At 40.9% G+C, this 13,436-nt stretch overlaps 1 protein-coding gene across 2 annotated transcripts in view; it reads right to left on the bottom strand.

Moving 5' to 3' along the window:
• LOC113172008 (receptor-type tyrosine-protein phosphatase N2-like) overlaps positions 1-13,436 on the bottom strand; it is a 146,565-nt gene that overhangs the window by 20,880 nt on the left and 112,249 nt on the right. For both annotated transcript variants that reach the window (XM_026374785.2, XM_026374786.1), the window contains 3 exons: positions 10,939-11,136; positions 4,914-5,061; positions 3,842-3,915 (listed from right to left, as the gene is read on the bottom strand). In XM_026374785.2, coding sequence (XP_026230570.1) covers positions 3,842-3,915; positions 4,914-5,061; positions 10,939-11,136 — 420 coding nt within the window. The remainder of the gene's footprint in view (positions 1-3,841; positions 3,916-4,913; positions 5,062-10,938; positions 11,137-13,436) is intronic.

The following is a 13,436-nucleotide window of genomic DNA, read 5'->3' as shown; positions in this document are numbered from 1 at the left end:
TTTGGACAAATACGGACAAATACAGACAAATACAGAGTATTTAAGATGTATGTAACCATTTAGAGTCAGCACAGAGAGACTCAGCCAGATCATTTCAGTGATTTCTGCTTACTTATTAAATTTGGAGCTTCCTATTTATTGTAATTTGATAATGACTGATACCTGAAGGGCTGCACTGAGCATGACGGAGCACAGCAGATGGTAGAAGAGCACAGAAGAGAAGCGAGCCTCGTGCTAGTACTTCTACAGATACTGTAGCTGTGGCAAAACTAAGTTATTCCAACACCATTTAACATGTCACAGAAGCCTTCCTTTGAGTTATGGGGGACTCATCAACCAGTCCTGGGAAAAGTACAGTAGGTCGAATGTTTGTGGAAAACATAAATGCAATGTGAAGTGAGAGGGCAACAAAGCAATAAAAGCCATATAGAGTGTGTACCTCAGCAAACATTGGTGCAGTGAAGATTTAAAGCTCTGGGGCCTGTTGCTGACCCCCCAGGAGCATGTTATCCAGTATCCTAAAAGCATTTCTGTGCCACCTCACAACATTTGTCCATGTCTGTTTGCAAAATCCCTCCATTCTTCTAAATGACCTAAAACAATTTCTCCTCCGTCTCCTTCCAGTTGTAAAAATCAATTTGCATCCTAAGAGCGCAGACAAGGATTATCTTCCTTTAGAACAGTGTACAGGAGGTGATAAATCCATTTATTTTTATAAGGATTAAACCGATGAATGTCACATTACAGAACAGCCTTTGAGCAGCCGGAGAGACACGGAGACTTCTAGTGTAAGTTTGTGTATATGTACATATTTTAGTTATACCTGGAAGCTTCTTGGTGAAGGAGGCGAGAGTTCTCAGTAACTCAGACTTCCTTCTTAACTTAATGGAAATTACAGAAGGATGGTGGAGGCGTTGAGAGCAAAAGACAGGAGACGTACGTGAGGTGAATTTGCGAGGAAGTGAGTGACACTCCTGCCTATTACCATGCAAATTGTACGGTAAAGTAATAATTGGCAAGACCAATTTAGCTGGAAGCAATTACAGAGGGAAGACAGATAATTTCTGGGGCTTTTCCACATGCAAAATTGTCTTTAATGGTCCTCTGTTCCCTTTGTGAATGCCAAACAATAATGCGCTTCTAATGAACTTAATATGTAGTAAATTAGAGAGAGAAAGTGACAATACAGACAATATAACAGCTTCTTAATACAGATGAATCAAACTGCTGTGGCAGAAAATTATATTTTGTGTTTTAGGGTCTATGAGAAAATTATTTTCCTAGTTTAGTGTGCAAGAACTTGTGAAATGAATATCGAACATAAACTGTGAGCCAGATAACATCAGTACTGGAGCTCACAAATAGAATAATTCTGTAAAGCACCAGCGTTGGTTGTCTGTCCACATAACAGTATGAAGGGTTTTTATTGCTGGGTTCTGCCAAGAACATATTTCTGAAGGAACATTTAATTATTTTATTTTATTATTATTTTAACAAAGAGCTAATGCAAAGGTGCATTATTATGTTATGTTTCTCCCTTGTTCATGTCAGGGTGGTTAGATCCAGGAATTCGGAGGGAAAGACCAGGAAGAGCAGAGAAGGAGCAAGAAAGTGACACGGAGTAATCAAGGAAGACAAGAAAGTGGAGAGTGAAATAAGAACAAAAGAGTTGGCAGAGTAGAAGGCTGGTGGGAGATGAAGGCGAACAAAGAGGGGAAGCGATTCAGGAGAGAACGAGGAAAATGCTGAGACATTATAAAGATGAAAAGATGAGGATTGAAAGACAGAAAGACGACGAACACTCAGCACACTTGACATCTCTTTTAATCTCCTTCCCTTGCCGTCTCCTTTTCAGTCTCTGCAGACACACACAACGCTTCCTGACATCTCAACGTGTCTCCAGAATTAAATCCCACCATTAATGAAACTGCCAGTGTGTGTGTGTGTCACATAGGACAACTGTCTTTGTCTTACACACACACTCCTCCTTAATGAGCAACAAAACTGGAAAGTGTTACAAGCTTAATTATCACTATTATTGTCTTTCTTTATCTCTTTCAATGAAGGGCAGGAAGGAGTCGAAGTGTGTGTGTGTTTGTGTGTGTGTGTGTGTGTGTGTGCGTGTGTGTGTGTGTGTGTGTGTGTGTGTGTGTGTGTGTGTGTGCGCGTGCTGCCTCGACGTCTCTATGGCTCGGTGAACACATTTTTGTTCCCTACCATCGCTGTGAGGACATTTCAGCAGGTTTCAGTTGGGGTTCGACATTTAGTGACGCTGGAAGCAGAAGGATTTATGTCAGTGAGGTTCCTCAGCTACAGGAAGAAGTTTCATGATGGAGCCAACTGTTACTACAGTCTGACACCTCAGTCGGGGGGGTGTGCATGTGTGATGATTTGTGTGTGTGTGTGTTTGTTAGACTGCTGACAGACTGGCGCTGATAATCTGCCTGTTGGCAACTGTTACATGAATTAGCTGCATTTGGAAATTTAAAATCTCATTGTTGTGTTAAGTTTGTGAGTGTGAACAAGTGATGCACAAACCAGCCTGTAGGGTAGAATCGCAGTCTTCACTACTTCACTGTGAACATTATATTATATGATATGATTCTTTTGCAAGACAAATTTACTATTAGTTGCTGTTTGGTTTCACAGGATTATAATATTCAGAAGTCAGAGTTCCAAAGCTCAACAGAGAACGGTGAGAGGTTAATCTGCGGCTTGCTATGATCTGTACACCCTACAGTACATAATTAGTTCTCTACATGTGCAAAGATGCAACTTATGGCAGTTTCTTGGCTCTGTGATAACATGTTATCCATTTGGCTTTGGATTTGACACTGTGTGGCACTGAAGCGACATTATCTGTGTGATAAATCAGTGTCTGCTGTCGAGATGCATTTCGTTCTGGATTCCTGTTTCTTAACATATGAATACACAGTTAGCCTCTTAATATGTACCTATGGTAGAGCCTAATTCCCACTTTTAGTAGTGAATTTAGCAGTTTTATCTTTTACCTTAATCTATGTCAGCTCTGGAAATGTGCATGTTATGATTCAGTCTGATGAATAACTGCATATTAGTGAGAATGTATATTTCAGTTTGTGTTTTTAGTGAGGGAGTGTGCATCTTCCTATTTGTGTGTTTGTGAGAAAGCTCGTTCAGGTGTCTGTACAGACTGGATTCTCTTTCTCCGTCTCTCTAACTTACACACCAAGACACACACTCACCACTTGTTGGTGTGTCGCCCAGATTTCAAATGCATGGCGTTTGTGTTGCTTTTAATGGAATACCACTGTATCTGCCTCAAGGGAAACGTAAACCTACGATTTCAACACTGGTTTCCAAATTGATACACTCACTTATTGAATTCACATGGTTCTTTCTTCCCCATCTCCTCTCTACAGACTGTTTTGCTGGTTAAATCTGTACCACACTGAGGAAAGGCCTCGGTAAATAGAGCACATAACAATAGCGTGAAACAGTAAACACAAACTAGTGTTAAATTTGCATAACCCAAGGTCAAAAACAATCATTTCCCAAGACCTCACAGATCAATTTTGTTTTCACAAATGAAAAGCGAGCTTAGAGCCGTGCACATGTTCTTTCCCATGCCTTCCCTGAGCGAGTACTCGCCCGGGGTGTTTGCTGTATAACAATCATTAATATTCATGGTGCAGAACATGCACACTAGTGTGGAGCTGCCGCTGAAGCTAAGCAAGCATTGCATCAAAATTTAGATTGTATGGTAGGCTGCCTTTGTTCTTGTGACGCCCCGTGGGGACTGTGGGATCCTGGCATAGCTGCAGTGTGAAGTACAGAGTTAGAATGCAGAGGAGGTACTTACAATCGGGCTGGCGTTGATGTAATCAGAGTTGCCTTGGCTGTTCTCCACCTTCAAGGTGATTCTGGAGTGATCATCTAGAACACAAATAGAGCAATTCAGTGCATTTTGTCACAGGTGTGTAGGTCATGTTGCATTTATTGTAATTGGGAGTATCTTTTTAGATCTGTTAAGTATTTAGCTCCATCTTTAGACGCTCATGCTGTCCCACCTTTATTTTTAGGACTTGAACATTAACTTAAGTTCATTTCAAGGAGACTTAACCCTTTACCCTATCCTTAATCCACATAGTCAGTCTTAAATTCAATGTTTTCCACAGAGAGGACCTGCAAATTGGATTGAAATTTATGAGGAACACAATTTTGCTCACTCACTTCAAGAAGGTCTTCCCTGCATCGACTGACATTGTTATGAGTTACTCCTTATTTTTGGTACATACACTTTCTAGCAGACCTCTCAAGCCTCCAGTGGTCGTGGCAAAACTGTTCTGAATTTTATTTTATTTTTTCCACAGAAGCCAGTGGTGCTTCAAATAGGAAGTGCAATTTATTCCTGGCAAACTGCTTTCCCTGCTGACAACCTGGATTTCATTAAGCCCTGGCTTGGTGGAGAGAACGGGACAGCACTTTTTTAGATGGGCTATTTCCACCGAAGCTTAGAAATTTTAATCATTGATGAGGCCTGTGCAGGAGAGCTTTAATAGAAAACTAATTTACAACCCTTCTGCTCACTGCATCTGCTCCTGGTTTCTGATAATAGGGGCACGGGCTCAGTGTTGTCGAGAAGTGATGAGAGTAAAGCTACGATGTTTGAACTGATATCAGGAGGCGTAAAAACACGGTGTTGGTTACACTGGCCTTAGAATCCAAAGAGAACCCAGTGACAGGTTGAGAAACAAAAATCAGGAAGAACCTAGTTTTGAAAGCCAGGAGGATTTAAATAGATAGTTTTTGAGCTTTGGCCATTTTTATAATTAGAAATATAGAAAAGCACATGTTCAGGTCTAATAAAGCATTTATTATTATCACTGATCAACACTAACGCCAAGAAAATAAACAGAGAGTTGACTACATACACGCCACCACAGCAGTGGAGCGGTTCTTCTTGGCGTTGCTGTCCTTGAGGCCAACAGTACAGGCATTGGGTTCAGCCTGATAGGCGCACAGTGCTTCCCACTCCTTCTCCAGTCGGTCCTTGTTCTTCAGGTGATCCTCCATGTAGGACTGAAGGAGATGAGAAGAAAGAAGAGATAAGACGAGGTGAGAAAGCTGAGAGAAGGGATATATATATATATTCATTATCAGGGTGTTAATCTCTTAGTTAAGCTTGGATGGATACGACTACTAATTATTACTAATTTGTCAATGACAGAAATCCACCCAGCAGCCTGTGATTTTAACTTAGTAAACAGCTTTTAAACCTGCCTCAGAAACTTTTTGTTTGAAGCTCAGTGGAGAAACAGATGGCGGCTCAGGTTATTTGATCAATCAAAGCAAACTTGCCAGGATGGATACCAGGACTTTCTCATGTGATATTTAACCTGTGTAAAGAACCAGATGGATGGAGTTCACCGCATCGGGACACTTCAGTATAACTGAAAATCACAAACAAAATAAAAAAATCTGCACTTGTTAGAAGAAGCAGAATGAGTAAAGCCGTGACCCTCTGGTTTAGATTGTACATCTGTGATTTTCAATCAAACGCTTGGGATCACTCTTACTCTCTCTTTTGGTTCCCCCATAAACAAGCAGAGGAAAAGAACTGAAATGTTATTAAAGCCTGATTTTTAATTTACTTTTACTATTATCTAACTAATCAATTTTCAACTAATGTTAATTTGATAAGCAGAACATTAGTAAGGATTGGATGTGTTGTTAGCATTTGCTATAATCTGATGGGGGACAGTGTAGCTTTGCTTTGGAGCACTCTTGGAAATCAGTGGGCTCTGCTCATGCAATCGCTCATAATGGACGAGGAAACGAAATGAGCTGGTGTGGTTCTTTAAATGGCTCCGGCAATGATTTATGGTGGCAGTTACAAATGGGGCTGATCTTAATCAGAATTAACTTCCAAGAAAGACCTAATGGCTTTCTGCTAAAATGAGAGGAGTTTGTTAAAAATGCACGGCCGGACGTCCAGCTGGTGGATGATAATGGGAAAATGTAAAATGATTGTATGTGATTTTTATCATAGCCCGATTACACAAACGTGCAGCTGCTCAGGTTTGTTGTTTAGTAGTCTAGTACAGCGGCTCCCAGAACTGAACTGGTCTTCAAGGCCCACTACCCTGTGTAGTAGTATGATTAATATGCAGAGCAGGTTTTCACCTCTTCACAGCTGCATTTTGTGTAAAAACACCCACATACAGGTACAATCCTGTTTCATCAGCTCTGAGGACAAAGCATTGATTTCTATTAATTTCCTGCAGACATACTATAATCATAACAAACCTTCAAACACGCCTTCACTCTAAGAATTTAAAGATGTTCAGTTATCAAAAGGAGTTAACTGCTTAAACAAGTGTATGTCCCCCAACATATACACACAGCCTCATCTTTAGGTAAATGTCCTGACTTGAACTCTGATTTGGAAGAATCTGCTCACAGACAACGGTACCGAAGAAAAAAATAGTCCTGTCACTGTCTGTTCCTTATTGTGGTATCAGCTTTCCATTATATTTGTTTCAGAGCTGCTAAAAGCAGCAATGATGCAACTGGAAACCACAAACTCCGACCCTCCACTGGCACAGAGACGCTAATCAACAGTAGGAGGTCCGCATCCTTCAAAAGACACACACACACACACACACGGGAATCAAACATAATGAAACGGCACAGACACACATCTGAAGCACTATTCCCACATAAAGGTTTTTAAAAGGTCACAAACACAAAAACACAGCCCACCCACACACATAAATACACATTTAGAGGCTGCAGCACAGAAACACTACACACACACATGCACTAAATCTACAGACACCCACATACTGTTCTACAAACAACATTCACACACAACACGCAAGCATATAATTACACAAACATACAGATTCCTACGTTACAGAGCACATACGCTGTCCTACATCAGATGCCCCCCACCACCCTCTATCCTCTACCCTCTCTCTCCCTCTCTAATGCCAGAGTAATAGGGTTTTGTGGCTGTGTAAAGGGATTATTGCAATCCAATCAGGAGGTGCTGAGATCACCATGTGTCGGCCAAACACTGCATAATCCCCTTACTGCGGGGGGGCTTACAGCTGCCAAAGGTGCTCAATAAAAAACCCCTACGCAATAAGGGACTTTGCCCGAGCCGCCGCTGTGGCCGCGACGCACCATCTGAGCACCTGTAGGAAACAGCACATGAAAGCTGGCCGCATGGGAGGTGAGCTAATGCGGCGGCCATTTTTAATCCATAGATATCGAAGAGATATGAACGGTTGGTGAATAAAATCACTTTACATTTTAGTTTGAGTATTTAAAGTTTGGGCTGCTTCCTTTTTCTGTTTAGTCCCAGTGACTCCTCATGCGATGTTTAGTTTTTGCCCCCAAATCAAATAAATCAATACAACAGTCATTGTTGTTTATGTGCAGCTGTGTTTCACAAATCCCTTAAAGTATCTTCTGCTTGCTGAAGTCAGTCTTGTAATCACACATTTGTACTATTTTATTCAACATCACTTGATGTTGATGCTACGTCTTCCTGTAACGAACTCTAAAACAATCGGTGATCATCAGTCAGTCTGAGCCCATCCCTCCTATCAGAGGCTGGTGTCTTATTTTTAGTCAGAAGCTGACATCATCCTGATACATGAGTCTAACTTCTCTGCAGCTGAATGCTTCCCCCTCCTCAACTGACCACATTAGAGTGATTTAACATCCATTTCCAGAAGCCAGTTCTTCCCGAGCCATTACCCTGTGACCTATCAACTCCACAGAGCACATCCCAGCTGGCCTGATGGTGAAGCTACAAAAACCACAACCGCAACAAATTCCCAACATGGCTAATCTCGATGGAGGCTCCTGCTGCAGTATAATCTATAACACTTAGTTGGCTTGCAACAAAAGACAAGATAATGTTCTTTATATAGACAGTTGGCTAATCCTCTTAAGACAAAAGCAGAGAGGATGTTTGGGTGGGGGTGCAAAGTCCCATTCACATGGGACCAAGTAATACATTAACTTAGATGAGATGGTGAAAGTCGTTTCTCCTCAAGTTAAAATCAATGGGTGGATGATGACATGGACTTTTCTCATGTTTATGAAGGGCACTTCATTTTTTTGGGAGGGTTTGGACAGTGAGGAGGAGAAAGGTGGAGCACTGCAGCTCATCACCAATTACACTATTCCAATTTTTGGTGCTTGTAAATATTATTAACGTCTCAAAAGTTGCACAATTCAAGTGTGAGTGAGTTTTTCCCTACATGTCCCCGGGTTTGTTGCAATGAGACTTTGAGCTCAGCCTCTCGTTAAGATCATGAATCAGCAACAAGTTCTTTCGTCAGCATAAATATTTCTGTAAAACTGACGGAGCTGAATGTGTGAGCAGTAAAAAAAACAACAGGCATTGTTCCAAATCCAAATGGAAAGAAAAGAAAATGACAGAGCACATTAGGAGCAAGGAGAGGAGAAGAAAAGTAATTTAAAGGACAAATAAAGGCTAGAACAAAAACTAATGGAAGAAAGAACAGAAGATGGAACTAAAAAAACCAACTGAAATGTTGGGAGAAAAAATATAGATATAGCACAAAATGTAATGAAAGTTAATAGATGAAAGGAAGAAGCAGAAGAGGAAGAGTGAACAGAAAAGTCTGGGAAATGTGGGAAAGGGACTGAAAGCAAAGTACAGTAGAGTCTGTGGAAAGAACTTGGATGGTGAAGAAGAGGACGCTGCATGTTTTGCAGGTGTTAATGATATTGTTGAAAACTTTCCCAGTGCTGTCAAATGTTGCTGTGGTGGGAGGAGAGAAACCGTCTGGAGCAACCAGAGCAGTTTTACACCCTGGATGTGTGGAGCTGTCCGAGGTTCTGAAACCCACTCACTGGCCGGTCCACGCTTCTCTGAACATAACCGTTACTAGATTTGATCGTTTTCACTGTGTGACAGCAAAATTACAGCGAGTGAAAAATTAAGAGGGGAAAGAAATGCAGCAACGTGTTTACAGCTCACTGACGAATCAAGAATCACACGTTTTCACTTCCCACGATGATGAACATCCTGTGACTGACAGACGACACCAGAATCTGAGTATACTCTCTCCGAGTGGCTCATTCCTTTTAATTCCCTTGATCTGATAGAAACGTGGGCTCAAAGGTAAATATGCCATCAGCCCCTCATCAACACAGAAGGTTCTTAATAAACCCGGTCAATTTGTACAGGATCTATGAGCATTAAACAGCAGAGCTGCAATTAAACAGAGTCCATTCATGTTCAGGACACATCTTAGGTTTACTAAACATAAGCTCTGATAGAAGGGGGTCAATATAAATTCTCTCATAAAGTAAAAAACTGTAGAACACAGCTGATCCATTACTGACTTATTACTGAGTATAAATATTGCTTCAGCTGGATGTGAACCATCTTTCTTTGCAGAAGATTTACAGTAAGTGGAATATTAGCACTAAAGTACAAAAGAACATTCATCTCCATCACCTACACAGAATATATGAATCATCATCACCAGATCCACGTCTCCATCTTTCACACAACCTACATATTAGTCTCTTTAACGAATTCAGTAACCTCCATGACCAGACTGTGGCCCACACAACAAATTCAGTACTTTAAAATATGAGTGAACACTTCGTTCCATTTCTCCCATTTCTCAGGTGACGCCACGTCTGCAGAGACGGCCTCATCTACAGACAAAGCAAACATACCTGGAGATGCTGAGACCTTTAAACTCAAATCTATTTTCATCGACGTGTGAACTCAGCACATCAAACATCATGTTGTGTTGTGGGTGCATGTAAAAAGAAAGTAAAACAACAGAGCTCCTCTGCAGCAGCACAGGTCTGTGAAGAGTCATTTCTCCTCATCACAACTGTGGTGCAAGCATCTCTGTGCTACTGAACACGTCAAAAAAGCCCTGTCGCATCTCGTCAGCTTCATCATGAGTGGAGAAGCAGGGGTCGAGGTGGAGGACTGTACTGAAGATGGTGGGAGGCTGAAGTGATTAGCTGTACATTGAAATGATTCAATGGTGGCTCGATGGAATGCAACCAAGGTTCAATAGAAATGTTCGTCTGCAGGATAGAACGGGGTGAAGGTGATTTGCCATTTTACTTCATGTTCATGTAGAGAAGATGCTGTTTGGCAGGGTGGGTATGTGTTTGGTTAGTAACAAGTGACGCACTCATCAACACAGCGACTGGGTTCCTAGGAGCTGTTAACTTAATGTTTGTCGTTATGTTCAAAGACTTGTGATGATTTGAAAGCTGCATCCATCTAATCCATACTAATCACCATTTCTGCAGCAATTTCTGTTGTAATTTTTTATAGATGTTGCAATTACACTGCAATTGCAACCCCATTCTTGATCATGCCTACACAGCTCTCATGGGCTTGTTTTTGTGGGAAACAGTCAATGAGCACAACACCAGACCTATTTCAAAGAAAACCTGGAGGTGTGGGCAGTAATTCAGAAGTCTGAAGCAAGGCTGGGAGGAACTGAATTAACAGTTTGTTCTTTTTGGCATTTGCAATAAAAACCTCCTTTAAAAATACACATTCCTCCTCTATTATTCCGTAAAAGTCAGGGTCAACATTTTCGTCAACAACTCTGGATGTGTAATATGAGGGGTGGGTGGATAAGATTTGCACATTAACGTCAGTTCCACTGATTCATTTGTGCCAAACAAGGACATGGAATAATTTAAAACCATTAGTCACCCTACGGTTTTGTGCAAACTTGAAGCTCAGACCTCGACCCTTTTTTAAATCTCTACATTTTTACAGTTCCTTCTCGATATCATTAATACAATTTCATGCACATTTTCAGTGATGACTTGGTGATTTAGCAAGGTCACATCCACATTGTTGACTATAGATTTTCTATTAAGTTTAATTCAGAACTCTAATTGACAACTTGATATAAAACTCACCAGTATCATGTGTCCAGTCGAGATGTCCATGTTGGAGTGGGCAGGCTCCTCACTCCAGGAGGAGATGCTGCTCCTTGCTGAGGGACTGACGGCCTGACCACCGTCGCTAAACTGAGACGAAACACTGTTGATACGGGAGGAAATCGGCTCCGGGCGCTCAGCTGGAGGTTTGACGGCCATACGCTGCCGACATAGTTCCTACAGAAGAGAAGCTCAGGTTAATCATGATCGTCATGTGATGAGGAGCCACTTGTGTCGTAACAGTAACTTAGGATTTGGAAAACACCATTTAGAAATGACATAATTGAAGAGTGGCTGCACTGTACCAAAGAAAACAATTCAAACAAGAAAATCTTTATGAATAAAGGGTGTAAGGTGTGTTTGTGTGTGTGTGTGTGTGTGTGTGCGAGCCGTTCAGGACACAGAAAACAGGATTTGTTATCAGAATTGACCTCGTTATGGTTCAACCTTCATGAAACCTTCAGTAAAGCTTTGTTATGTTCCAGTGTGTAAATCACTAATCATAAAACCACAACACTATGAGTTGTTGGTTGACGTCTTGCAGACTGAATACAACTATCTAGGTAAGAATTATAGAATAATGACTGATGCAAAATCTTCTAGTATAACACACTTAACCCCAAACTGCGGTGTACCTGCCAGCTCCCACAATGTCAGTGGGAAACAACTTGCAGGCTCAGCAAGATAAAAAAGAAAAAAACTTTTTCTAGAGTCTTTGGCAGAGCATGCCAGTCAGTCTCTCAGCAATAAACACAATGTCTTCATTCATCCACCTGAGCAGACTGTCATTTTCTGTCTGCTGGATATGTGACCACAATAAAATGTTGTCACCATGTCGAAGTACACACCCTCTGTACACGGCTCTCTGCGGGTTCCTCACTGTGCTGCAGAGAACGACTGCAGCACTTCATGCTGGAGACATCAACACAGATGATGTCTAAATAAAATGTTAACATTTAACTACATGTTAGAGGAATGATGCAAAGGCCGGGCACAAAATAAAATGTACAACAAATGATGATGTCTTATGAGAACTACTGTTTTGCTTTGAGCCCCTGTGATCACAGTATCCTCCTCTAAGACTTTAACTGCCCAGTTCTATCTAATGTTGGGCGAGTAAACAAATCACTGCATGTGCATGTAACTGAAGTTAGAAGGAGACAACAGTAAATGTCACCAGGTCCTTATATGAGAAGCCATTCATCACAGGGACACTGACTGCAACAAGAGACCTGGGCTGAATCTCAGCGGGAATCTGTGTTTCTTAATGAGAGAGATGCCGATGATTAACTAATGGTGTGCTTGATTGACGGTGGAGGTAATGTGAGCAGGCCTTCATTAATCCGTATCTCATCTGACTGATGTTCTCGGAGGTCGGCGCGCTGACGCTGATCTATGAGCTCGGACACAGACTCATAAACGTGTCCACGTTATTAAAGTGTTTCGGTACGTGGCCTGAGGATACGAACATCCCTGCTGGTGGGAGGCAAACACAAACATGCCTCCATGTGAGGGCAGAGAGGAAAGACAGATACTTTAGGAAGCACTGAGCTGGAGCTAAATATATTCTGCAGTGTTGTATTTATAGACTTCCTTTTAGAAAACAACAATACTGATTTTTATTTATGTCATTTATCAGGAACATTGACAAATAATGACTGGCTTCAAGTTTGACTGTTGATGTGGTCACAGTTATTAACAGATTAAATGATTGATCAGTTTTAAATAAAATCCAAAAACAGTCCATCATCGATCGATTTTCATCACAGTATAAGAGGCTTTGTTGAATACTTACTTCTGATTCGTCGTTTTAAGGGTTTCTAATCACTTTTTCACATGTGATCATATTAGATCAACTTTTGTTTCCAGATCTGATTATTTCTCGTTTCCCCTGCTTCATTACTTTAGAGAAACAATATTACAGTTACTTTATTTAAATGTTTTGTCAATGTCATTAATAGTTTGAGGCTAAATGTGATTAAAAAATAGAAATGTATGATTTAAGGATTATGATAAAGCTGTTACTTGGTGCTTGTAAATTATTTTGTCTGAGATGATTAATGTCCAAATGACAAATGTCTTTAATAGCTGCATGATAACTGGATTAATGTAGAATGAGGCTCCCCATTAAAACCATAATTAACATTGTTTTTGTTCCATTTTTCAAGTTGACTGTATTTTATCCCTTATTAGATAATGAGACATATAGTATAATGTGGTATTGATGATGATGTTCTATCTTCTGGTTCAACTTTGCAGTACTTTTGTAGTAGTAGTGGTAGTTTTTCTGTAGTATTTTAATGTAAAAGCAAAAAGACGTATAAACAAGAGGGAATAGCATCCGAAGCTGCAGCTGGGGCATCATGGAGCATTAGCTTTAGCCCATTTTTAGCATAATCAGAAACAATGCAGGGTCTAGTTGCTCACAGGAATTGGGTGGGGGTGGTAGGGTGGGGCATTTGTCGGGGAGAGAAACA

Source organism: Anabas testudineus, chromosome 17, assembly GCF_900324465.2.
Source record: "Anabas testudineus chromosome 17, fAnaTes1.2, whole genome shotgun sequence".
Lineage (NCBI taxonomy): Eukaryota > Metazoa > Chordata > Actinopteri > Anabantiformes > Anabantidae > Anabas > Anabas testudineus.
This window is presented reverse-complemented; position numbering and strand designations above follow the sequence as displayed.